The 24477-nt window shown below is 50.9% G+C and overlaps 1 protein-coding gene across 1 annotated transcript in view; it reads left to right on the plus strand.

Annotated features, from left to right (window-relative positions):
- The window catches only part of LOC311525766 (uncharacterized protein), a gene marked incomplete at its 5' end in the record, with an annotated part of 88053 nt that overhangs the window by 39198 nt on the left and 24378 nt on the right, over positions 1-24477 (plus strand). The window contains 4 exons of the mRNA XM_084638106.1: positions 3881-4016; positions 4516-4651; positions 19546-19635; positions 20222-20258. Of these exons, the coding sequence (XP_084494232.1) occupies positions 3881-4016; positions 4516-4651; positions 19546-19635; positions 20222-20258 (399 nt within the window). The remainder of the gene's footprint in view (positions 1-3880; positions 4017-4515; positions 4652-19545; positions 19636-20221; positions 20259-24477) is intronic.

Raw genomic sequence — 24477 nt, forward strand, 5'->3', positions numbered from 1 at the left:
CTGGTGAGATGCAAAGATGTTTTCTGAAGTTTCGTTGACAGGTGCACATAAAATTACAGCTGTTACATGCATGGCAGCATCACGGTGCTTGTCAGCCTCCCAAGGTTCTGTTGGGATATGCACCCCAGACGTTTGAAGGCTTCTGCATGCATGCACTAAACTGTCTACACTGCAAGATTGGGCGTGGGAATCTCGCAAGAATGGGCTTTCTCGTGAGCTTTCTCCTGGGCTGGCTGGAAATCCTGTGGGAAGCCTAGAGCCCTGTGCTGACTGCGTGTTGAAACGGTCACTGCTCCTATTGTAGTGCAGTGTGCTCTGGTCAGTGTCTGTGCTGCGGGCAGCAGCTCTGGCTCAGTGGATTGGCTGCTTAAGGACGCCGTGTCCTGCCGGTATATACGTGATGAAGGTGCATTCAGAGCCCTTACAGCAGTGGGTAAAGACCTGTTTGTACCTGCTGCTGACCCTGCCTGCTTTGGCAAGTCTCTGCTGAGTCTGGGTTTCAGAGCAAAGGCTGGGCTGGTGGTTAGGGATCAGGACTGGAAGGGAGGAGATTTGGATTTCTGGCTTGGCTGTGGGTGGACTTGGGCAAGTCTCTTATGATTGTCTGTGTTGGCTCATGTGATGTGCACCAGTGCCCTCTGCTGGACAGAGTGGGAGCTGGGTCTCGCTAACATAACAGCTCAAAGGCTCTGGGCCCCTGCCGTGGGAGCACGAGGAGTCTGGGTTCTGGTCCCACCGTCTCCGGGAAGTTCCCAGTGGCTAGAGCGTGTGGCATACCGACAATCCAAGGGGCCGCGCGTCTGTTACCGTCGGTGCCACGCAGAGAGGTGAAGCGAGACCATTCACAGCGCGTGCTGCTGTTCAGAGGGGGTGGGCTGCATGGACCAGATCCTGGGCCCAGCCAGGTCAGTTACGAGGCTTCCACTGCGTGTAGCGGTGCAGGAGTGAGCTCTACAAAGACAAATTGTAATGGTTTTTAGTTGACGGCCCTAGGCAACTGCCTTGTCCTCACGGGGTCTATGGTGCAGCTGGCCCTGTGCCAGCAAGTCGCTGTTTTGTTGTTAAAAGTGAAAAACCAATTTGCCACCAGCAGAAGACACTGAATCACCAGTTGTGAGAGGAGGAGAAGTGGAGTTATTCTCCGGGTCTGTCATCGCCTCCTCCAGACCTTAAAGGCCCCTTTCCCCACTAAGTGAAAAACTAAACAAAGAAGGTTTATTCCCAGCAAATCACATCTACTTTTCTGGAGATCAGAGGAGCACTTCTGGCTTCGTATTGCTCTGAATGGGAATTTGAGATCTACTCGGGTTAGCGACAGGGCCATTGTTCTTCAGCATAAAGCAAAATTGGTTTGTCACATATTTCCAGCCGTCACAGTAAGTCAATGAAGTTGCTCGAGCAAGGCAGACACTGAGAGCTAACCAAACAGAAGAGAAGACTGAGATTTTGTTGACAGTTGCTATTTTTCCCCACTCAGCCAAGCTGTACGTCCAGGGCACATCTTAAAACGAGCCCAAGCGTGAGAGGACACAGGTGGAAGGTGGACGAGGCGGAGAGTTCAGCTGCTGGTGATGTGCCGGCTCCGTTTGCTCAAGAGGGGCTGAGGAAACGTAGCAGCTCTTAAGACAATAGGAGCCTTTTCCCCTGTTTCTCTTCCACATGTTGGGTTTTTTGTAGGTTTTTCTAAATGTGACAGCAGGCTGAAGTGAGCCCTTTGGCTTCCTAGCTGATGATGTTCTTCCCAAGGTCTTTGTGTAAAAGGCACATGTTTTGCACAAACAGCATCAGTATTTGACAAGGGAACAACCCAGTGTACAATCCAATAAGCCCTTGCATCCTTCGATGATAATGCTTACAATATGTGCATTGTTTCAGGGCAGGACCAACAAATAACTCATGTTTTATATAAATGAAGTTCTGTGTCCTTTGCTAATTAATACCTGGGACCAGCCCCTGGATTGGCAGGTTTATTACTTCAAGGAAGCAATGCAATTTCTTAAAGAATCTCATTGCCAATACAATGTTGCTAGCTTGTATGTCTGGAGAACTGAAGTTACAATAATCTGTGTAATATGAAGAGCTCTGACCATCTGCTGGGCCCAAAATCAGGGTTTAAAAGATCCCTAAATACATAGCTGTAGTTCTCTCTCTCTCTCTCACTCTCCCCCTCTTTCCTTCCATAAAGAAATTAACAAGTTTACTGCACAAAAACTATGTTTAATGTTACAAAACCCAGCTCATTGTCAATGCAGCTGAACTGTGGTGGAGATCTTTCACTGACTTCTGTAAGCAAACACAGGTATCAAATCTACCTGTCTGATCTCCAATGGCTGTTTGGTGGATATCTAGCTGGGCTGAGTGGTCTCAGAGACTTAGGCTGATTTTACAATCAGATAAAAACCTTGTTTTTCAAGAAGCTGGGATTTGCTTTCTGAAAACATCTGACTAAATCTGACAATCCAGCACGATCATACTGAATGGCTGTTACTGTGACCGAGAGATGGGCCAAGGAAGCAGCAATTAGATTTGGATCTTGTATTAGGCTCATAGAATCATAGAAGATTAGGGATGGAACAGACCTCAGGAGGTCATCTAGTCCAACCCCCTGCTCAAAGCAGGACCAATCCCCAATTAAATCATCCCAACCAGGGCTTTGTCAAGCCAGGCCTTAAAAACCTCTAAGGAGGGAGATTCCACCACCTCCCTAGGTAACCCATTCCAGTGCTTCACCACCCTCCTCATGAAATAGTTTTTCCTAATATCCAACCTAGACCTCCCCCACTGCAACTTGAGACCATTGCTCCTTGTTCTGTCATCTGCCACCACTGAGAACAGTTGAGCTCCATCCTCTTTGGAACCCCCCTTCAGGTAGCTGAAGGCTGCTATCAAATCCCCCCTCACTCTTCTCTTCTGCAGACTAAATAAGCCCAGTCCCTCAGCCCCTCCTTGTAAGTCATGTGCCCCAGCCCCCTAATAATTTTCGTTGCCCTCTGCTGGACTCTCTCCAATTTGTCCACATCCCTGCTGTAGTGGGGGGACCAAAACTGGACACAATACTCCAGGTGTGGTCTCACCAGTGCTGAATAGAGGGGAATAATCACTTACCTCAATCTGCTGGCAATGCTCCTACTAATGCAGCCCAATATGCCCTTAGCCTTCTTGGCAACAAAGGCACACTGTTGACTCATATCCAGCTTCTCATCCACTGCAATCTCCAGGTCCTTTTCTGCAGAACTGCTGCCTAGCCAGTTGGTCCCCAGCCTGTAGCGGTGCATGGGATTCTTCTGTCCTCAGTGCAGGACTCTGTACTTGTCCTTGTTGAACCTCATCAACAAGGCTCAGGCCAAAGTTAGGTCTGACCCCAGGCTGGGCTGTGGGGCTAGACCCCTCTCTCCACAATGGTCAGCCCAGGCCCCTGGGCCCAGACACCCCGTGTGGGAGCTGGGAGGCCACGGAGAGACCTGAAGCTAGGCGTGGGCCTTGGACACCTCGTCTCCCCACTCGCAGAGCTGGGGAGTGCTGTGCGAATAGAGGCAGTGGAAGGAGAGCTCTGTGTCCCCTCTAGTCACCCCTCCGGGGGATGCCTGGAGGGCCACTGCCAGGCCCTTGAGGGAACCTGTGTGGGTCAATTAGAGAGGGGCTCCCTCTCCCAGTGATGGGAAGGCCGCTGTGAACTCTGAGGAAAGAGGAGCTAACGAGGGAATGCTGGCCGGGGGGGGAGGGGGGGGGCTGGGGAGGTACTGGGGAGAAAAGCACCTTTTGGCCTGGTGACCAGTGCAGAATGAGCCCTCCATTGCATTAGTGGCTTGCTCACTGTAGCTGGGGTGCACTCAGAGAGGGTGTTAGGCAGCAGCTGTGAGCCGTGCACTCCCCCTTCCAGAGCCTGATACCAGCTGGACAGTGCCAGGGCAACATGATCTGGATCGCCCTATCCCACTCGTCGGACGAAGCACCACTGAAACTCTCCCGCCTGGACGCAGGGCTGCTGGTGCAAAGGCTCGCACGGGCAGGGGAGCGTGAGTCCTGACTTGCTCAGCGCTGAGTGAGTGGAGGCAGAGTTTGAAGCAGCTGGTGCTGGGTTGCTGTTGCACTGACGGGAAGGGGTCCAAGGGCTATCACACCCCAGGGCTATCAAACCCCAGGCAACACACATCACGGCTAAGAGAGGAGAAGCTGTCGTAAGGCTGGGGAAGGAGAAGGGCCCTGCTGCTTGCTTTGCCAGCTGGCCACACTACGAGCAAAGACCCCTTTTGTGTTACAGGAGAAGAGTATTTGCAACCTCGCTCTTGGTGTAAATACAGCCTCCCCCACCCCATAGCAGGCTTGGTCACCAGGGAAACACCCAGCTCCTCTCCCCAGGAATGTACAGCCTGGCTTGAGAAGGCATTGTCCTCGGGGAAGAGCCATTAGCCCACCTAAGTGGGGCGCAAAAAGAAAAGGAGGACTTGTGGCACCTTAGAGACTAACCAATTTATTAGAGCATAAGCTTTCGTGAGCTACAGCTCACTTCCTCAGATGTTATTTACTCTCCTGTCAGGCCTCATGGCTGTCTCGGTGCCTCCCTTTGTGTGCATTGTGCAGCGATAGAAGATGTGTACAGAGGTGCTGTTTGCCATTTGGGACCGCAGCGTTTCCTCTCCTCCAAGGGCTGGTGAGTGGCAGCTTCTCTCTCTTTCCTCCCAGGATTCTCCTGCTCCCTCGTAGGTTTGCAGTGCCTCCCGGCTGCCAGAGCTGCCTGAAGGGTCTTCCCTCTAGCTTGCTTGTGTTTGGGAATTGCCAGGCCCTGCTTGCAGGATCCCAGAAGATTCAGGGCTCATTGCCTGTGCTCTGTGTGCTTCTTGGCCAGACTCCCCTTCCCAGCTCCAGCTCCCCAGGGGTCGGGTGTGGTGTGGGGGGAGTCAGGCTGACTGGGGCTTAGATCCAGTCCAGCCAAAGGGGCCCCAACAAGCCAATAAACTGACCTACTCATGACATGTCTAGCTCCCTTCCCTGTAAGCGCTCCAGGGGCCAGATCTGTGAATTCATGGATGCTGCCTTCATCCAACTCGGGGTGTGGTGACCCCTTCTCATCCAAATTCTAGGGTACATTGCCAAGAAGGGCAGGCTGCATAGACCCTTCTAGACTTGACCGTGGCACCGTTTAAGCTGCAAACCGGCCTCTCTCTCGAGCCATTTGCTCCTGCAGTCTGTCTACATGGCACGGTGTACACTGGCTCAATTCACCTGCAGCTGCTTCTGAACAAGTGCGTTTGTGCACCCATGCCAACAGGCCCTGCCAAGCCCACCAGAACAGCTGCGTGGCCGCACCGGTATGATGCCCACATCTTGTTTCATTGCTGTAAGAGACACAAAACTGGCAATGAAGAGAAAATAGTGAATGGCATCTTGTGGGAAAATTACAGAGTTTACTGCAGAAAATGAGGATTGTCAGCAGTATGCTGAAAGATTGGGCCACTATATTCTGGCAAACGAGGTTAGAGATGAGGAAAACCAGAAAGCAATATTTCTCAGTGACTGTGGCAGTAAATCGTACTGCCTTTTAAGGAGTTTGTTACAGGAGAGAAACGTTTAGAAGAACTGAACCGCAAAGGATGTTAACTGAGCACTATACTGCATAGCCCAGCATTACTGTGGAACATTTTAAGCTTCATAATTGGTCATGACTCGTGAGAAACCAAATAAATCTATCCCTGTAAAATATAAAAGCCAAAAGGACAAAAAGCAAAACAAAAAACTTACCAGTCTTAGTGATCTGAGGAAAAAGGCAAAATTTGTCAGGCAGAGATTGGATGAAAGAACTAAAATGGAATTGGGAAGAAATATTTAAAGTAGAACAGGGTTGTGATGTTATTGACTTGAACTGGGACCATATAGAACATTGTTGCAACCAAGGCCCTATGGTGGCACCAAATCTTGTATAAAGGGGGTCAAATGAGGTGTCTAGGACAGGGTTGTGGTTTGCTGGTTGTGATTGTGCTGTCTGTGTGTGTGTGTCGTTTTTGTAGTTGAAGTTATGAATGTTGGCTCTGTACTGTCTCAAGCTTGTGCTGTGCTTCAGGGGGACACCCCAGACAGGTTGGGGTCAGCTCTGCCTAGCCTGCTGGGTGGCCCATTAAGGACCATCAGCGACACAAGTGACCCATTGAGAGAAGGCAGACACGCCTGGGGACTCAGCCAGGCATGCAGGGACCTGCCTATGGACAGAACTCTGAGGTGTTTCCAGGCCATGGGGTGGGCAGCTTGTCTTTGGGACAAAGAAAGCAGAGACCACACAGCAAGAGACTATAAATAGCTGCTGCAGCTCCTCCATCTTGTTTTCAATTCTGCTTCTGCCCTCTGGAGGGACTTTGCTACCCTGAAGCTCTGAACGAAGGACTGAATGACCCAGCCCAGCTGGGGATGTTCTCCAGAGACTTGATTTGAACCTGCAGTTTATTCTATCACTGCTACAAGCCTGAACCAAGAACTTTGCTGTTACTATGTGTCATTGATTCCATTGAATCAATTCTAGCTCTCATCTATATTTCTTTCCTTTTATGAATAAACCTTTAGATTCTAAAGGATTGGCAACAGGGTGATTTGTGGGTAAGATCTGATTTGTATATTCATAGAATCATAGAATATCAGGGTTGGAAGGGACCTCAGGAGGTCATCTAGTCCAACCCCCTGCTCAAAGTAGGACCAATCCCCCATAGTTGCCCCAGATCCCTAAACGGCCCCCTCAAGGATTGAACTCACAACCCTGGGTTTAGCAGGCCAATGCTCAAACCACTGAGCTATCCCTCCCACACAAATTGACCTGAGTCTGGGGCTTGATCCTTTGGGATCGAGAGAACCTTTTTTCTTTTACTGGGGTATTGGTTTTCATAACCCTTTGTCCGCATAACGAGTGGCACTGGTGGAGATACTGGGAAACTGGAGTGTCTAAGGGAATTGCTTGTGTGACTTGTGGTTAGCCAGTGGGGTGAGACCAAAGTCTGCTCTGTCTGGCTGGTTTGGTTTGCCTTAGAGGTGGAAAAACCCCAGCCTTGGGCTGTAACTGCCCTGCTTTAAGCAATGTGTCCTGAATTGGCACTCTTAGTTGGGTCCCACCAGAACCAGCATTGTTACAAGGGTAAAATACTCACACTCCAGGAAGTTCAAGATGTTCATCCCACAATTTTCCAAGAAGCATTAGGGACCATGGAGGAGGTAACAGCCAGGGTTTATATTCAGGATGGGGGCCAGTCAAAACATTTTAAAGCAAGACTAGTTCTTTATGTTCTCAGATTTAAAAAAATCCAGACTGAGTGGGACAGGTTGGAATAGGAGGGCATCATTTCACCAGTGCAGTTTTTGGAATGGGCTACCCCTGTAGTACCAGTGGTTAAACCCAACAAAACCAGCCGCATCTATGGGGATTATAAAGGAACAGTGAATCAAGTCTCTAAACTAGACACTTACCCCATTCTGCGCACAGAAGACTTGCTTATCTTGCAGTGCTAGGTAGAAGTCAAAAATTCAGAAAACTGGACTTGTCTCAGGTGTACCACAGATGAGACTGGAGGATGAGGGTAAGAAATTCACCACTGGGAACACCCTCAAGGGTTTGTATCAATGCAATAGATTGCCATACGGAGTACTGTCAGCCCCTGGGATTTTCCAGGGTGCCATGGGAAGTTTTTTGAAAAGTGTTAGGGGTTGTAGTGAGGATTGAGGTTATTCTCATCAGCGGCAGAAGTGACCCTGAACATCTTTCAACCTCGGAAAAGGTTCTTAAAAGATCAGAAGTGGTGGGACTTCACTTGAAACAAAATAACTGCTTTTTTATGAGCCCAGAAGCAATGTCCCTGGGGTCCAGGATAGAGCAGGAGGGAGTTCACCCTATGGCTGACAAGGTCACAGCAATTGAACAAGTGCCAGTACCTCAGAATACCAGTGAGCTAAAAGCTGGCATATGTATGTTAAATTACTATTGCAGATTTCTTCCAAAAGTTTCAGCCCTTTTAGAGCCTTTACCCCACCTTTTGAGGAATGAGACGCCTTCACACTGGGAAAGAAAGCAGAGAAAGCGCTCCAGGAGTCTAAAAAGCTACTCAGATCCTCCGAGCGCCTTGTTCCTTTTGACCTGGGCAAAGAATTAATCCTATCCTGCAAATGGCGCAGGGGCAGTTTCATGGCATAAAATGAAAGATTTTAGAGAGAGACCAATTGGCTATGTCTCCCAGACCCTGAATGAAGCTGAATGGGTTACTCCCAGCTAGAGAGAGAAAGCCTTGCTATTGTTTTTGGAATAAAAATTTCCACCAGTACCTCTATGGGAAATCTTTTACCATTTTGGCAAATCACAGACCACTGGTGGGACTCTTCAGTGAAAATCAGAGGAGCCGATCATGACAGCTGCCCGACTACAGCGTTGGGCTTTGACATGAGCTGCCTATACAATAGTTTATAGTAGTGCCAACAGCGATGCCCTCAGTCAGTTACTGTTAGTAGAACCAGCTGGTTCTATGGAGAGATTTTGCTGCTCCTGGAACACCCACAGACCAGACCCAGGAAAGGCTTTCCAGGCCAGAAAACGGTCTAGACAGGGTCCTGTCTTCTCCCAGGTAATGCAGCACACATTGCACAGATGGCCAATCAGAGTAAGGGAAAAGAATTTCAACCATTTAGGACCACGAGTACGGAACGAAATATAGAGAATGAATGTGTACCGTGGGGCACAGGCACTGTGATTCCCCCACAAGGATGAGATCAAGCCTGACCGAAGGACGTGACGCACACCCTGGCATTTCACGCATGAAATCTGTGGCTGGGAGCTGAGTATGGTGGTCGGATGAGGACTTAGACAAAGTCGTGAAGGATGTCACTGATGTCAGGGCTATCAGCAGACCCCTGCACGGCACCCTTCATCCCTGGGAATGTCCAGGCCACACATGGTTCTGAATATATATCGATTTTGCAGGCCTATACGCAGGGAAGGCGTTTTTAGTTATAGTGGATCCTCATTCTAAATGGTTAGACGTGCACGTGATGACCTCAACAACAGCCTTGGTTACCTGTGAGAAGCTCGGACAGTCCTTTCCCACACATGGATTACCAGTCGTACTTGTACCCCCAGTTTTCACCAGTCTGAAGTTGAAAGATTTTCTGAGAAGAAATGGGATTAAATATATTCAGACTTCGCATCCAGCTTCAAATGGTCTAGCACGGTGTTTCTCAATCTCTTTGATACCAGAGACTAGCTTGCTGCCTTCCTAAACTGGCTGCTCATTGAGAAACACCGACTAGCAGAAAGAGGGGCTCCAACTTTCAAAGAAGAAATGAAGAAGATGATGAATAGGAGCTTGGAAACAAAGCTGTCTTGATTTCTTTTGACGTCACAAACCACGCCTCAGAATAATGGGGGTGAGCCTGGACCAGCTGTTGATGGGAAAAAGGATAAAAACTAATTTGGATTTAATTCATCACGGCATGGAGGGGGCGGTTTAAGGAAAACAGGCTGATCAAACAAACATGAGTATCATGCTGAAGATAGAGAGTTGGGTTTGAAGGATCAAGTCTATACCAAAAATGTTAACATGGATTCTGGGTACTATCCTAGAATAAACTGGATCTTTGTCTTTTCAAATATGTTTAAGTGATGGTCAAGGGGTACGACGACATCTGGATCAGGGTCCGCTTATGGAGTGACATGCCTGACCCTGAGCTTTTGGGTGAGGAATACTGCTAGAAGCAAAGGCCAGTAGGGGATGAAGAATTGCCCAGAATGCCCAAGTCGGGGGTATCTACCGAATCGCCAAACTCAGAGACTGGGGGAAGAGTTTCCCCAACACCTGAGTTTTCATCAGCAGCCGAGGAGGGCTGCAATCCAGCAAGAGAAAGAAGTGCCTAGGTTATTTAAAGGAGCAGATTCAGGCCGTCAATTAAGAGAGGAGGGATGTAGTAAAGTGGTTATTAAAGGGTTAACCAAGTGACTCAGAGTATTATGGGCCGGGGTCCTGCTTCACTTTTTGACCTTTCTTCCTGTTTGAGTTGGGGGGCGGGGGTGGGGAGGAAGGTGCTGAGTAGGTAGTCCCAACAGTCATTCAGCACGTCCCATAGCCTGCAGTAACTGTATGTAGACAGTGGGTTATTGTACCCACTGGGGGGCCCTATACCTGCCCCGTGCTGTGTAGTGTCATGTGGCTGGTAGTTTGCAGACCCAGGGTTTACTCCAATGACTGGTTCTGTCCTTGCTGAGGATCCCTGTATAGGAATGTCGCTACACCTCTCTCGCACTGCAGCAAGGGCTAGCAGCAGGCAACGTCTTCCTCCCCGGTCACTTCTCTCCCTCCCTGCCGCACCTGTCCCTCCAGGGGGTGTACCAGTCCTCTGGGAGGGAGCCACCTGGCCAGTGAGAAGGGCAGGGTAGGGGCAGGACTTGCTTGTCCACTGAGTGAACGCATACTTTCCTGGTGTGACTCCTGCTGACGTCTCTAGCAGGTGTCCCGCATCCCAGAGACGTCTCTTCCCCAGCTGTCCGACTGTGGTGGCAGCCCTGGGCAAGCCCAAGTCTGTGCTGGGTTGGCTTAGAGGCACTGTGAGGGCCTGATACAGAGAGGTGCGGCGCTCCCACAATTTCCATTGATCTTAGTGGGAGTCGTGGGTGCTCAGCATCTCTCAGAGAATGGACCTTTCCTTGGGGAACAAGAACGGCCAGACTTCGACCAGTACTTACTACAAAAAGTCCCGGAAGGGAGATAAAACTTCCTGCTTCAGGGCTTTTGAGGATCTCCAGCTATTGGGAGCTAGGTGCAGACTTCCCTGGGCAGTGTAGAAGGATTAGGGCCTACCCTGTAGTGGCCTCCTCCGCCCAGCCCTGGCTTTGCGCTAGGTTACTCACCCCCCAGGTGAGTCACTCACCCCGCAGGTTAATTCTGTCCGAGCTCTCTCAAGGAGTCCCGCCCCGGGGAGCAGTTTCCAGCAGGGTTAGTTCTTTCATTCAAGCCTTCTTAACGAACACAATCAAAACCTTGCAGCTTCATAGAATCATAGAATATCAGGGTTGGAAGGGACCTCAGGAGGTCATCTAGTCCAACCCCCTGCTCGAAGCAGGACCAATCCCCAATTAAATCATCCCAGCCAGGGCTTTGTCAAGCCTGACCTTAAAAACTTCTAAGGAAGGAGATTCCACCACCTCCTTAGGCAATGCATTCCAGTGTTTCACCACCCTCCTAGTGAAAAAGTTTTTCCTAATATCCAACCTAAACCTCCCCCACTGCAACTTGAGACCATTACTCCTTGTCCTGCCCTCTTCTACCACTGAGAATAGTCTAGAACCATCCTCTCTGGAACCACCTCTCAGGTAGTTGAAAGCAGCTATCAAATCCCCCCTCATTCTTCTCTTCTGCAGACTTCTTCCCTCCAAAGCCTGTGCAGGCCGAGCAATCCCTTCCCCAGATCTGCCCCGCACCCCCGTAATTCCAGGAAAGCTCACAGCCCCGTCAGTAAAGGACTCCACACGGTCTCCCCTTCTGTCCATTTGGTTTCTTAAACCATTCCTGGGAGCGACTGTTGATACTCACCCCTTCTTGTCAACTGCTGGGAATAGACCACATCCACCTTGACTGCGTTGGCCTCGTTAGCACTGACCCTCCACTCGGTAAGGCAACTCCCATCTTTTCATGTGCTGTGTATCTATACCTGCCCTTCTGTATTTTCCACTCCATGCATCCAATGAAGTAGGTTCTAGCCCACGAAAGCTTATGCCCAAATAAATGTGTTCATCTCTAAGGAGCCACAAGGACTCCTCATTGTTTTTGCTGATACAGACTAACATGGCTACCCCTCGGAAACCTGATTCCTCTCCACAGTAGCTCCAGTAGCCGTCCATGGGGAGCACAGCACCTGGCCCCTCAGCTTTCGGGAGGGTGTTGCAATTCCTCCCTCCATTTCCTGCTGCCCTCTTTTATAGGGGTCAGCTAATTAAGTTCCAGATCTTTCTCAGGTGTGGGGAGGGGGAGCTAATCCGCTAGCCAGCCAGCTGCAGACCTTTGACCCCCCAGAAGAATGGTATCCCTTATACTGTCACAGGCAGGTTGTCTCATAATGCCTGTTTCTGGGGTGCTTGCACCTTCCTCTGAAGCAGCTGGTGCTGGCCACTGGGCTGGATGTCCCTGAGGTCTGATCGAGGCTGGCGTTTCCTGTGTACTGGGCTAGATGGACCATGGGCCTGACCCAGTATGGCCGTTCTTATGTACCTGTGTCAGTTCCTCAGCTTGCACCAGCTGCCTCGTTTTCCAGACTTCTCTCTCTCTAAACAAGGCAGGGCCTAAGAACCTTTACAAATGGCTGGCACTTCAGGAGCCCTCTGATATAGCTAGCGATTAAACTTGCTTCACTGCTGCACAAGGAAATCCGAGAGCAATGTATCACTTCAAAGGGAATTCCTCCTCCTCATCACCGAGGTCTCAGGGAAAAATGGCTGTGTGTGCAGCTAAAGCACAGGCCTGGGCCCTGGAAACCTCACCTGTGTTCCCCGCTCTGCTACAGGCTTCCTGTCTCCCCTGGGGCAAGCCATTTCCCCAGGAATGCCGCCTGCTTGTGTTTGTGGTGGTTAGACCCAGAGAGGAGAAGGGGCCTGATCCATCTCCCATTGCAGCCAACAGGAATCTTTCCACTGAGTTAAAGTGGGTCCCTATAGACTCTGGCATTCGCAGACTGTGTCAGTGGAGTTGTCCTGGCTTATGCAAAAAAAGGTGTGTTCTTACCTGGAGTTAGCCCGCATCAGGTAGGAGCCCACCCTTGTTACTAGTGCAGACCAGGCCTGTGTCTGCTTCTTCATCTGCCCAGTGGAGATCATAGTGCTTACCGACGGGGCGCGGGGAGCTGTGTTCTACATGGTCTCGGGTTTTATGTACGGCCTTAGGCCCAGCTCCTGCGGAGGTCAATGAAAAGGCTCTCAACGAGGTCAGCACGGGTTGGGTCAGGCCCTTGAAGTGCTTTAATGGCTCCTGAAGGGCAAAGTAATATTATTTATTTTATTTTCTCTTTTCCATTGGAGGGAAGTGATAATGGACCCGTTTCAGAGCCAGCGTGAGGGGCCCAGCTCTAGCGACCTCACTCCTGTATGTACCTGGTTAGACCGATCAGATAACAAGGCCTGTCTGAGGTGACTCTGTCAGAAGCTGCAAAACCAAATCAAGCCAAGCACCCCTAGACCATGAGACTCCTCTCCCACCCAACCTGCTTCTCCCACCACCACCTCCCTCAGCAGCAGTTCGGCTCCCGTGGAGCAGCACCACACTCGCCAGGCCTGCGAGCGTGCACAGTGCAGGCAGGGTGAGTCCGTGCTCTCCTCGCCAGGCCCTGCATTCCCCTTGGCTACAGCTACCCTTTGGGCGTTGGTTTCCCTGGCAGCTCGATCCCTCCCCGTCTCTGAGCTCCAGAGAGCCACCACTCCCTCTTTCCCATCCATTGCCCTCATTATAGATTTACTGGCTTGGTCACATGGTTGGAAGACCTGTCGCTGACAGAGCTGCTGGCCATTCACAGCAGAGGAGCCTGCTCCTGGTGTTCTGACTGTCTCAAGCAATGCACTAGCAGAGGAATATGGCTGTGTTTCTGGGCCAGCATGTCTCGGTGTTAGTGCCTGGAACACTGGGAATGTGCTGGGGGACGAGGGGGTAGGTTAGTGGGTACAGCAGGATTCAGCCTGCCGTCCACCTTGGAGAAGGCGCTCTGCCTTTCAGTAAGTTGCTCCTCAGGCATGTAGCGCACCGGGCTCATGGCCTTTGCTGTTCCCTGCCCCGCAGGGGGAGCTGGATGCTGGTGTAAAACATGGCATTGTCTCACAGGCAGTGTTGTGATCATGCAGTGAGTCTAATGTGATTTACATCTCGTATTCGACCTCTGACAACTTCAAAGCCCCTGAGCCCCAGTGAGTTGGGAACTGAGCGGAGAGACTCCGGCTGGAGAAACCGGGAATGGGCACAGATCACCCTGGAGCTTCCATTGTTGCTTCCCCTCATAGCCCCTGCTCGCAGTTCCGGGATAATCATCTCTCTCATTGTGCTGGAGGGAAAGCCCCAGTGCAAACACAGGGAGCCCGTCAATATTGGTTTTTAAGAAGACTCTTTTTTTTAACCGTGTCTGGAGGTTTATTCCTAAATCCCCTCAGGCTACTGAGACTTCCCTTGGGAAGGACAATCCTGGGAGTTTATACTAACACCAGCCATTGATTGAAATTTCACGCCCACCTGTTTGCACACAAGATTTAATTTGGTTGATTCTTCATGCTCTTTTCCTGCTTAATCAACAACCTATTGAACTTAACATTAAAAGGGAGAGAGATGGAATTTCCTGAAAGGAACTAGAAAGTTCCAAATTGCAAAACAGTGAGAACAACTTTGAACTAATGACAATAAAGTGATTTCTCCGTTTGTATGAAATCAGGAAATAATATGCTACCCATTGACTTTGAATCGCCCTGCTAAAGAACACCTCTTTGATGTTAAAATATAGTTAATATAGGCCCTTTCATACTGACTGTCTGCCAGGTGCACTCTCTGTCTGTTTCTATGGCGCTGATCACTGTGGTCTCTGACAGCCAAAATGCTTTACAGCAGTCATAGAGGTTAAGGCCAGAAGAGATCATTAGATTGTCTAGTCTGACCTCCTAGATATCACAGCCCATCACATTTTGCCCAGCTACCCCTGTACTGAGCCCAGTAACTTGTGTTTGGCTCACACGTATCTTCCAGAAAGGCCTCCAGGTTTTGATCTGAAGACATCAGGAGTTGACAAATCCACCACTTGCCTTGGTAATTTGTTCCAGTGGTTCATCGCCGTTGGTACCGCCAGTGGCTGCACCTCAACACACTCGACAGTTCAAGAATGTAGCTGCTGGGTCAAATAACAAACGCCAGCAAAGGGAGAGGCACAGGCCAGGGCAGCAAGACGGGGAACCAACAGGCAGAGAAATATCCTGTTTTTACGTGAAGCATTTTGCAGTGATTAAAAAGCTCCAGGCCTTGCCTCGGAGAATGTACCGTCTGCAACAGACCACAGGGCAATGGAGCTCACAGCAGGGGAGGTGGAGAGGCAAAGGAGGGGTGCGTGTTACAACAACCAGAAATCATGGTATTGCAATTGGTTCTGGCACGCACTGAATGTGTTTGGGCACGTCTACACTAGAGCTGGAGGGGTCTGTCTACACTGGAGGGGGAGTTCTCAGCTTGAGCAGACCTACTTATGCTAGCTCTGATCCAGCTAGTATGCTGAAAATAGGAGCGAAGCCGTGGTGGCACAAGCCCTGGGATGAGTACAATCCGGTCTGAAACCTTAGGTGTGTACCTGGGCGTGGCAAGCCCCTCCCTTTGCTCTGCTGCTGTTTTTAGCACACGAGCTGGATCAGAGCTAGTACCAGTATGTCTCCTGGAGCTGGAAAGTACACCCCTTCCCCAGTGTGGCTGCACCCTGGGAGCCAAAGCCATGGAAGGGCAAGTGGGGAGGGGCAGCTCGTGGTGGGGAGCAAGGGGAAAGGAGTGAGGGTTTACGGGAGGAGGTGCAGGAGGGAGAGTGAGGTGCACAGGCTCCTGGGGAAGGAAGCAGCCTGGTGTGAAGGGGAGCCTGAGGAGGAGACGGGCAGGAGCAGCAAGGTGGGACAAGCACAGGTGGCGAGGCAGGGGTCAGACCCCTGACCAGGAGGAAAAGGGGTTTGAAGCTGATCGGGAGGCAGGGAAGGGAGGAGGTGCATAGGGCGGCAGGATTGGGGGATGCAGGAGGGATTGAAATGGGGGAAGGCGTGGAGGGAGCAGGAGTCCAGGGGAGAGAGAACCAGGGTGCTGGCAGTGGGAATGGTTGTGGGAACCATCTGGGGCGGGGAGCCTGGATGGGAGGAGAGAAGCAGGTGAGTGTGCGTTCAGGTATGTGCTGTGAGGAAGCAGTGCCCACTGGGGAGAGCACTCGCCTCCCAGCGCGCGCTGTGCTTACAGAGATCAGCAGGCAGAAAGTGGCCTGGCAACAGAGGGGTTCAGAGATGGCTTGTACCTGCTGTGTTTCCTGACAGGGACTGTGAGAGACCATGAGGCCAGGTGCTCGCTTTCCTTGGCTGTCACTCCCTCCAGCTCAGGGGCCAGCTTAGGCACATGCCTCTAAAACGCTGCAGCACTGCATGATTGGAACATGGTGCCGGCTAGAGCTGAGAGGATGGTGGTTGTTGAAGAGGGCAGGCTACAGCACTTCAGAGCCCTGAGGCACGTCACAGGGGGGTGTGTGTGTGCAGCATCTGTGGGGTTTGTCAGGTGTGGGTCAGGGCCATTCCTCCCTCCTTGTTGACTGGCCCCCCCGCCCAAAGGGAAGCTCCAGCACTTGACGCATTTAACACTGGGCTGGCCAAAGCTCTGGAAACTGGTCTGTAGGGCTCAGTCCTGCCTTGGTCTCTGGGGCATGGACTAGATGGGACCTAATGGATCTCTTGCCATCCCTCGAGCCCGTGAGTGATGGTTGGGTGCAGCTTATGAATTCGGTTTGGTAGTGTGTATCTGCGTCAGACTTGGACTCCATTTGGGCCGTGGGCCTTGCTGCCTTTGCTGCTGCCCTGGTGCCTCCCCGCTGGGTTGGAATTCCAAGGGTAGGGGCATGAGGCTAGCAACAGAGGGTCGTTACATCGGGATGGCACTCTGTTCACATAGGAGCACCTGGGGCAGAGTTGGCTGCCACTCAGAAGAGCCAGTCTGCCCTGGTGGGCTGGTAACTAGGTAACGGATCATCTGGTGAGGGACTGGGCTCTCCTGATGAGGCTGATCCGGGGGCACCTGACAGAGGGGGCTGGAGGTTTTACAAAAGAAGGCCTCTCAGCTGCCATCTTAGAGAGAGAGAGAGGGAGGAGAGAGCAGAGACTGCATGTTCTGGAGGAGAAGCTGTGTGCAAGAGAAAAGGGGGTCCTGGGTGCCTTGCAGGGGCTTGGCCCAAGCCCAGAGAATGCTCCAGCGAGGTGAGAACCTGAGTCAGAGAGATGCGTACAGGTGTGTTTATTATTGTGTCTAGCTCTGTGCATTGCTCAAGCTAAGTGATGAACAGCAGTGTGTAGAGTCCTGTGCATCCTCTGTGTGTCTGCCTGTTGCCTTCACTAGCTCATGCTTTTGAAGAGTTAAACTGTGAGCCCAGAGCATCCGCATGGTTGTAGTTCTGGGAGAAGTTTAAGCTATGGGGAGTCCAGGATCCCCCTCCGGAGGCTTAAAGCACACAGGGCTCAGACAGGTGGGACCCAAACACAACAGTCTAGTGAGTGTCAAGCAGAGCACAGTCTGCCAGCGCTGTGTGTGTGTTTGACTCAATGTAGCCTGGCATCTCACCAGCTTCTGCCTTATAATTAACCAACATTGCATTAGCGGCCGATCCTGTGTGGTTCTCACACCACCAACGCCATTACTGAACTTGCTTCTGCTGCAGTCAGTGAAAAAAAATCCCATTGCCTTCAGAGTGGGATCAGGGCCCAAGCCGATGGGAGGGGAGGAAGTTCTGTATTTCATAGGACCAGTTCTGTGTAAGAGAGCTAGACTCCGGGCACGTGGCATTGCTGGAGGGAGAGTTATTTTGTGGCATCTTTATACAATTCTGAGTAATTAAAGAATATCTACAAGGCAAGGTCTTCAGGGAGAGGAATTATTTAAGCTCAGTACCAATGTGGACACAAGAACAAATGGATATAAACTGGCCATCGGGAAGTTTAGACTTGAAATTAGACTAAGGTTTCTAACCATCAGAGGAGTGAAGTTCTGGAATAGCCTTCCAAGGGAAGCAGTGGGGGTAAAAGACCTATCTGGCTTCAAGATTAAACTCGATAAATTTATGGAGGAGATGGTATGATGGGATAACATGATTTTGGCAATTAATTGATCTTTGAATATTCATGGTAAATAGGCCCAATGGCCTGTGATGGGATGTTAGATGGGGTGGGATCTGAGTTACTACAGAGAATTTTTTCCTGCGTATCTGGCTGGTGAATCTTGCCCATATGCTCAGGGTTTAGCTGATCGCCATATTTGGGGTCGAGAAGGAATTTTCTTCCAGGGCAGATTGGAAGAGGCCCTGGAGGTTTTTTGCCTTCCTCTGCAGCATGGGGCATGGGTCACTTGCTGGAGGATTCTCTGCACCTTGAAGTCTTTAAACCATGATTTGAGGACTTCAATAGCTCAGACATAGGTGAGAGGTTTATCGCAGGAGTGGGTGAGTGAGATTCCGTGGCCTGCGTTGTGCAGGAGGTCAGACTAGATGATCATAATGGTCCCTTCTGACCTTAGTATCTATGAATCTGTGAATTGTTTGTTGAAATATTTAAAAATACAAGTACAAACTATGGTCTGATACACAGTGTCTATCTAATCTACCCTGGTCTAATGACCTAGAGCCTACATTCCAAATCTGATTCCCTAACTGGAACTCTTTATATCAAGCTGAACTTCATAGACCAGATTTTTAAAGGAGCTTCTGCCCACTCTCTTTTTTAAATGTGGGTGTGAACCACACCCAAAGACTTTGCACTTGGATCCACTATTTTTGCAGGTGCAGTTTGCACTCAGAAGAAGGGAAGCCGTCCTTCCAAAAACGGCTCCTGCATCTCTGTAATGGGTCAAAATCCCAAACCCAAGCAATCCTGAATCTGCCAGGTCGAAACCACCATTTCCCATCTATTGGCTCAATGAACTTGGGGTGTGTGTGTGTGTGATTGTTTTGGTTTGCAGAGAACAGTCATGTGTATTTAATATGTGATGTCCCTTCTGTCTGTAGTGCTGACTTATTAATTGCCAGACAATGAGCAATGGAACCCAGATGTTCCCGTTTGGTGGCCTCCCATCCTTCGTAAAGACTGTACCATGTGAGAAAAAGACAAGAGGAAGTGCCTTTTAAAATGTTTGCATTGCTGCGCACTTTACTTCCCTCGCCACAGACAGGCTTAGAGTCTCTCTCAAACGCTGGGCCCCCTCGTCACCCACATCTGAACTTGCAGCGTGGGGCACCAGCAAAGAAGTTCAGGCCAATGGGCTGGATGTGGGGAGAAGTCAGAAGAGAAGAGAGGCAGAAGAGGGCATTTCTTTCTCTCTCGGAGGGTGTATTAACCCCAGGGTTTTCCAGGCACTGCTCCCACTCTGCCAGGCTCAGGAACTCACATCCGTGGCAGTGCAACATGAATACACTTGCAGTTCTAAGCGTTACCCTTAGGTGGCGACTCCACCGCAGTCTGGTGCAGCCCGTGAGATTTAGGAACCTTCTGTAAGGATAATCCTTTGTATTTTGCAGCTTCTCTCCTGGGGAAACTCAGAGCACTTCACAAACATTAAGTAACGAATACCTTAATCGTCATGCAATGCCTCTGTGAGGCAGGTGAGAGCTATACCCATTTCTAAGGTTAGTTAAATGGATACTAGAAAGTGGCTTGACCAAGGCCACACGGGAACTCAGTGGCAGAGCTAGGAATAGAATCCAAGAGTTCCCTGCTCTGACCATTAGACAACACTGCCTCTTGTAATACTACACAACAGAGGGCTGGACTGGTGACTTTGTTTCCTTCCTGATCTTTAGTGATTGGACCCCACTGCTCTGGAATGCTCCAGGAGCCCTCAGAGGAACCGGTATTTGCCTGACCCAAGAGTATGTTGGGCTGCATGGAAGGTGAGTCACTAGCTTACTCACAGGTTTCACATTTGAAAAAAAAGAATCCATTATTTCAATAACCAGCAAATGAAATCTTGGCTTCCATGATCTCCCAAAAGTGTCAGCACTGCCGACCAATGATGGATGTAATTAAGACTTTAATAACATGTGCTAAGCTTCTGTGCTGCCTTCAGATAATTCCCCAGAGACTGTATACAGTCGATTGCATATGTCCCCACTAAGCGCATGAAATCGACCGAGCGCTGCTGAATTCCACCTAAACTCCTAGCTCCCAAACAAGAGGCTGACCTGGGGGACTCTGTCATTTTTTAATTACTATCATTGCTAAATAAAAAGTAACTTTGTAACAGGCACAGGTTTACCGGGAAGTCACTCGGCTCCTGACTCTTCCCTTTGGCCAGGGGCTAAAGAACCATGTTTAAACCATGTGGTTTTAAAAGCGACAGCAGAAAGGGTGGTGTTAAGGGGCTGGCCTGGCGTTTAGGGGTCAATTCCCTGCTCTGCCACAGACTTTCTGTGTGACCTGTTCCTATTTGCAGTGTTCACGCCTCTAACCGTTATTAATTATTTCTTCATTATCCAGGTATCACCAGGACAAGCTTTACTGGAGACTACCACAGGTTAGTCTGTGGGATGGCTTTATTGTTAGTAATAGGGGGGTTGTAATGGCTTGGGTTGCTGTGCGATCGGTTTTAAAGACATGTTGAGAACAGAGCGCATAAGGATTTGACCAACAAATAACCTCTTGTAAGGTTTCCACTTCACGTTTTTAAACAGGAAAGGAATATGATATCGATGCTCTTCGAATTATGATCTGATAAGTTCTCCTGGCAAGTTGTCACATTAGCTGTTACTGTCTTTCTCTGACATTAAAATTTGAAACCTTTCTACACCATGGATTTAATCCTGAGACTCGTCCCCTGGGACGATGTCACCATTCGTTATTTCGTCCCTGCATCTCCTCTCAGCGGGTTTTCTCATAGATTCCTAGGACTCCATTTCACCCCGTGCATGTCACGTGGCTGAGCTGGGATTTCCCAGTGGCCCGTAGTTTGGGGGAGATGCTCTGGGGCTGGCTCAGTTGTCCGGCAGTATCTTGGAGAGTTTTGTGATCTAAGCACCACGGTGTTGGGAAAGTCGCTCTGACTGCAGGCTCCTAACATGGCGCCTATGTACTGCAGGGCCGTTACCAAGCACCAGACTGGTTCACAGGAACTAGAGTCCTGATGAGACCCTGCAAGGGGCACCAGGATTCCAAAGGAGCTGAGATTCACTAGGACCAACCCGATCGTCAGTGGCTGCGGCCTGGTTATCGGGCACGGCGTGATGCTCAGGAATCGGGAGGGGCCTGCACTTTCAGGCTGAGTGCCCACAGTCTCTGGGCCCCCACAGTGATTCCTCAGTCCCTTGTAGGGGGCAGGGTGGGATGTCTTGCTCATAACCTAGCAGATCCTGTGAGCCCAGTGGAGATAGAGACCCATCTGGGCAGCGGCCTTGCTCCTCCACGTTGGCTACCAGCCCCTCAGGACCCCTACAGATCCATGGCAGCAGGGAGCTCCCTCATGCTGACAAGGTCACAGAGGGGTCTCTGCACAGCCTGGGGAAGGCGGGTATGATGCTATGGCAGTGTCACTCCCCGGCAGAAATCCACTGGGTTTTCATCTCCACTTGCAGCACGGCCAGCAGAGTCCATTGCTGGGGCTTGTCCTGTGGTTTGGTTCCTACTGCTCAGTCAGCTGAGGCCCACGTACCGGACAGAGGCGTACAGCGAGGGAGAACAAAGTCCTGGAGCAGGTCAGAGGGACAGGCCTGCCCCACTGACACTGGACTTTGCACGAGTAGTGGGGCTGGCTGAATGTCCCTTGGCTGCTGGTTGCCGGCCTGGTGTGTGTGTGTGGGCAGGGGTGCGTGCACTAGGGTGTGTGCACGTCTCCTTCTCCGATGTCTTGGCTGCAGGCTCGATGAGCAAAACCCAGCTGCCTTCTGGCTGGGGAGCATCCACTGTGGAAATCGAGGAGGAGCTGACAATCCCTAAGGATTGGCTGCACATACAGCCAAGCAAGAGCTGCTGGCTCCCAGCCTAATTCACTGCAAATGTTCTTCAAATGTGGTTCTAATTTGTACCTCCCTCCCCTCCCTTGGCTCTGGGAGAGGGCTGCAGTCGCCAGTGTGCTGTCAGACTGCAGGGCGGCCTCACATTTCAGCTGACGGGGGATGGTGTGTGGACCAGGACCAATAAATCCTCAGTGCTCACACAGCTCAAACCGGTGACCTGGGGGCCATCTCCAGACAGGAAATGACAGCTCCTACTGCATGCTGCTTGTTACCAGAAGGACAGGGCACCTCTAAGCATGTGTCCTGATTTGAACATCCACAGGGCCCAAGCCTGTGAGACTTTGAGCCCCCTCAACTCTTATCAGCTCCCTTGAGCGTATCAGGGCCTTTCATGGTAAACTCTTTGTGGCAGGCTGTAAAGATCCTAGTGGACTGCTGGTGCTATTCAAATAATGGCCAGCTCTAATTCTAGCTCAGACATGAGGCATACTCTTCCCATGATTTTGTCCTTTATTTGCATGACTAGTACGGTGAACACAGGACTGGGAGCCAGGAGCTGCAGAGTTCTTATTGTGCTTAATTGCTCTGTGCCTCAGTTTCCCCTCCTGTAAAATGGGACTGAAGACCTCTAACCACTTTGCATTATGCCAGTCGGGCACAGCCCGTTCTGCCTCCCATAGCTCCCAGGCAGGTTGGTGGGTGGAGGCTGCACCTTCCTGGGTGCAGCTGATTCTCCTTCCCCTGCTGTGTGTCGAGCTAGCCACACTGGCCGGTTCAATGGGGGGCTGAGGCTGGAACCCTTTCCCTGCCTGCTCTCTGCTCCCTTTGGGGCACTGTGCGCCCCCAGGCGAGCAGGGCTGGGGCAGCCCCTGCATTCCCTGGAGCCCGATGCTAGCTTATGGCATACTAGTGGGGAGGGGGGTTCCTGATCCCTCTCACTACACTGATCCAGGCAGGATGTGCCCTGAATGGACCCAGGCCAGGCAGGGCATTCTTCTCATCCCCATTTCAGAGATGGGAAAACCAAGGCGCATAGAGGGGCATGATGTACCCAAGCGAATCAGTGCCAAAGCTGGGATGCAGCCTGCTCTGGTGACTGGTTTCAGCCAGGGCCTCGAGGCACTACCATCATGTAACTAATAGTCTCTTGCATCCCAGTCCTGAGCTCTAAGCGCTTCCAGCCCCCGTTTCCGTCCACCTGGCCTTGGCTAAATGTAAGTATTGCACCGTGTTCACTGTTAAAGCTCAGCAGACTTGTCTGAGGTGGCGTCATGAATTAGTGTCCCCTGTGCTTCAGAGCGCCTGGCCTGCAACGTGCTGCTTCTCTGTGCTCTGGGGCAGGAGGGGTGTGTGTCAGGGACAAGCAAACAGCACAGAGGCCTCTTGAATACTCTGACCATGATCTAGGTGACTCAAAGGGATGTAGCGTGAGATAATTGAATAATGGTGATATATGGGGGGAGAATTCAGGGTCCGTGTCCCTTGTGCTCACGCCCTACACGTGTGGAGGCAGGCTACCTATTTACAGCTCACTAGGCAGCAAGGTAAAAGATGGCGCTGAACTGGCAGAAGGCTGCTTCTTGTTTTGCAAACATACTCTCTTCTCCTGCGCCGGTGCAGTGTTTTGATTCTGCATTTAAAGGAGTGAAAAATCATTTCCACTGGGTGGACTGGCTATCTATCTATCTAAAGCACAGTTTGTGAGGCTGTGCCATGAGACAATGCAGACTGTCACAATAACGGGGGAGATACAGGGTTGCAATGTATGTGATGACACCTGACTCCTTAATTCACACAGCCAAATGCACAAGGTGTTGTGGTTTGCTGCTTTCTGTGATCTTTAGCAGCAAGGTTGGGCAGAGTAACTCAGATAGAATAGAGCCTCCCCCTTTCTGCAGAACTATTCAAACCAAAATCTTAGATTAGACCTATCTGGGGAGCTGGAGAAGTCTGGGGAGCTTTTCCCCAGTGTGGTCTGCGTAGCGCTGGGTGGCTTGGGACCTAGCTACCCCTGAAGCAGAAAGCTGGAGTCAGCTGGACCGCTCAGCTCTGAACAGCTCGCGGTGTTGGGGCAGAGGCAGTGAGTGCCTTTGTCGAGGGACTTCTCCTGCACTGTTATCCTGAAGGTGCTGATGTCCCAAGTTGGGTGGTTTGAATTGGCTGAGCGGCCGCTCCCTGGTTTGTGCTTCGGTCAGAGTGGCTAAGCTTCCAGCTGGAAGGTGTTGAAACTGGAGTCCAGGGGCTGTAATGGGCACATGAGATGAACACACTTGGGCACCCCCTTTGCACACTTGTGTTGAGGTCTGTGCTCCAGGAGAGACGCTTCTCACGCTATTTCCAACCCAACTGGAAGCAGCAAGAGCCAGATCTCTGGTGCGGTTTCTAGCCCAGATTTGCTGTCTCAGGAGGTTCGGATACAGAGTCAAGCCTTGTCCAAGTGAACTGACCCGAGCAGATGATCACAGGTTTTGGGGTGCAGGTAACCACTGCCTGAGGGGCCCTGGGCTTCAGAGGGCCCTACAAATAAATTTTCATTTAAAACACAAAATAGCAGCCTGTAGCCTTTTTGCCTTGAGAGCACCTTGGAAATGGCAGCCCACGTAAGCCCACCGCTGGCCCCGCCTGCTCGCAGCAGGGATTTGCCTGTGGCTCACAAGCCAAGTGCTCGGACACGAGGGTCTGCCCCTGGTATAAACACCTGGGTGGCTAGATCGAGATGGCGACGCCCAGGGAGCCAGCCACCTCACCCAGGGCTGGCCTTAGGAGCGGATGGACCCGGCTACC

The sequence above is a fragment of the Lepidochelys olivacea genome, assembly GCF_965140295.1.
Source record: "Lepidochelys olivacea isolate rLepOli2 genome assembly, chromosome: 9".
Lineage (NCBI taxonomy): Eukaryota > Metazoa > Chordata > Testudines > Cheloniidae > Lepidochelys > Lepidochelys olivacea.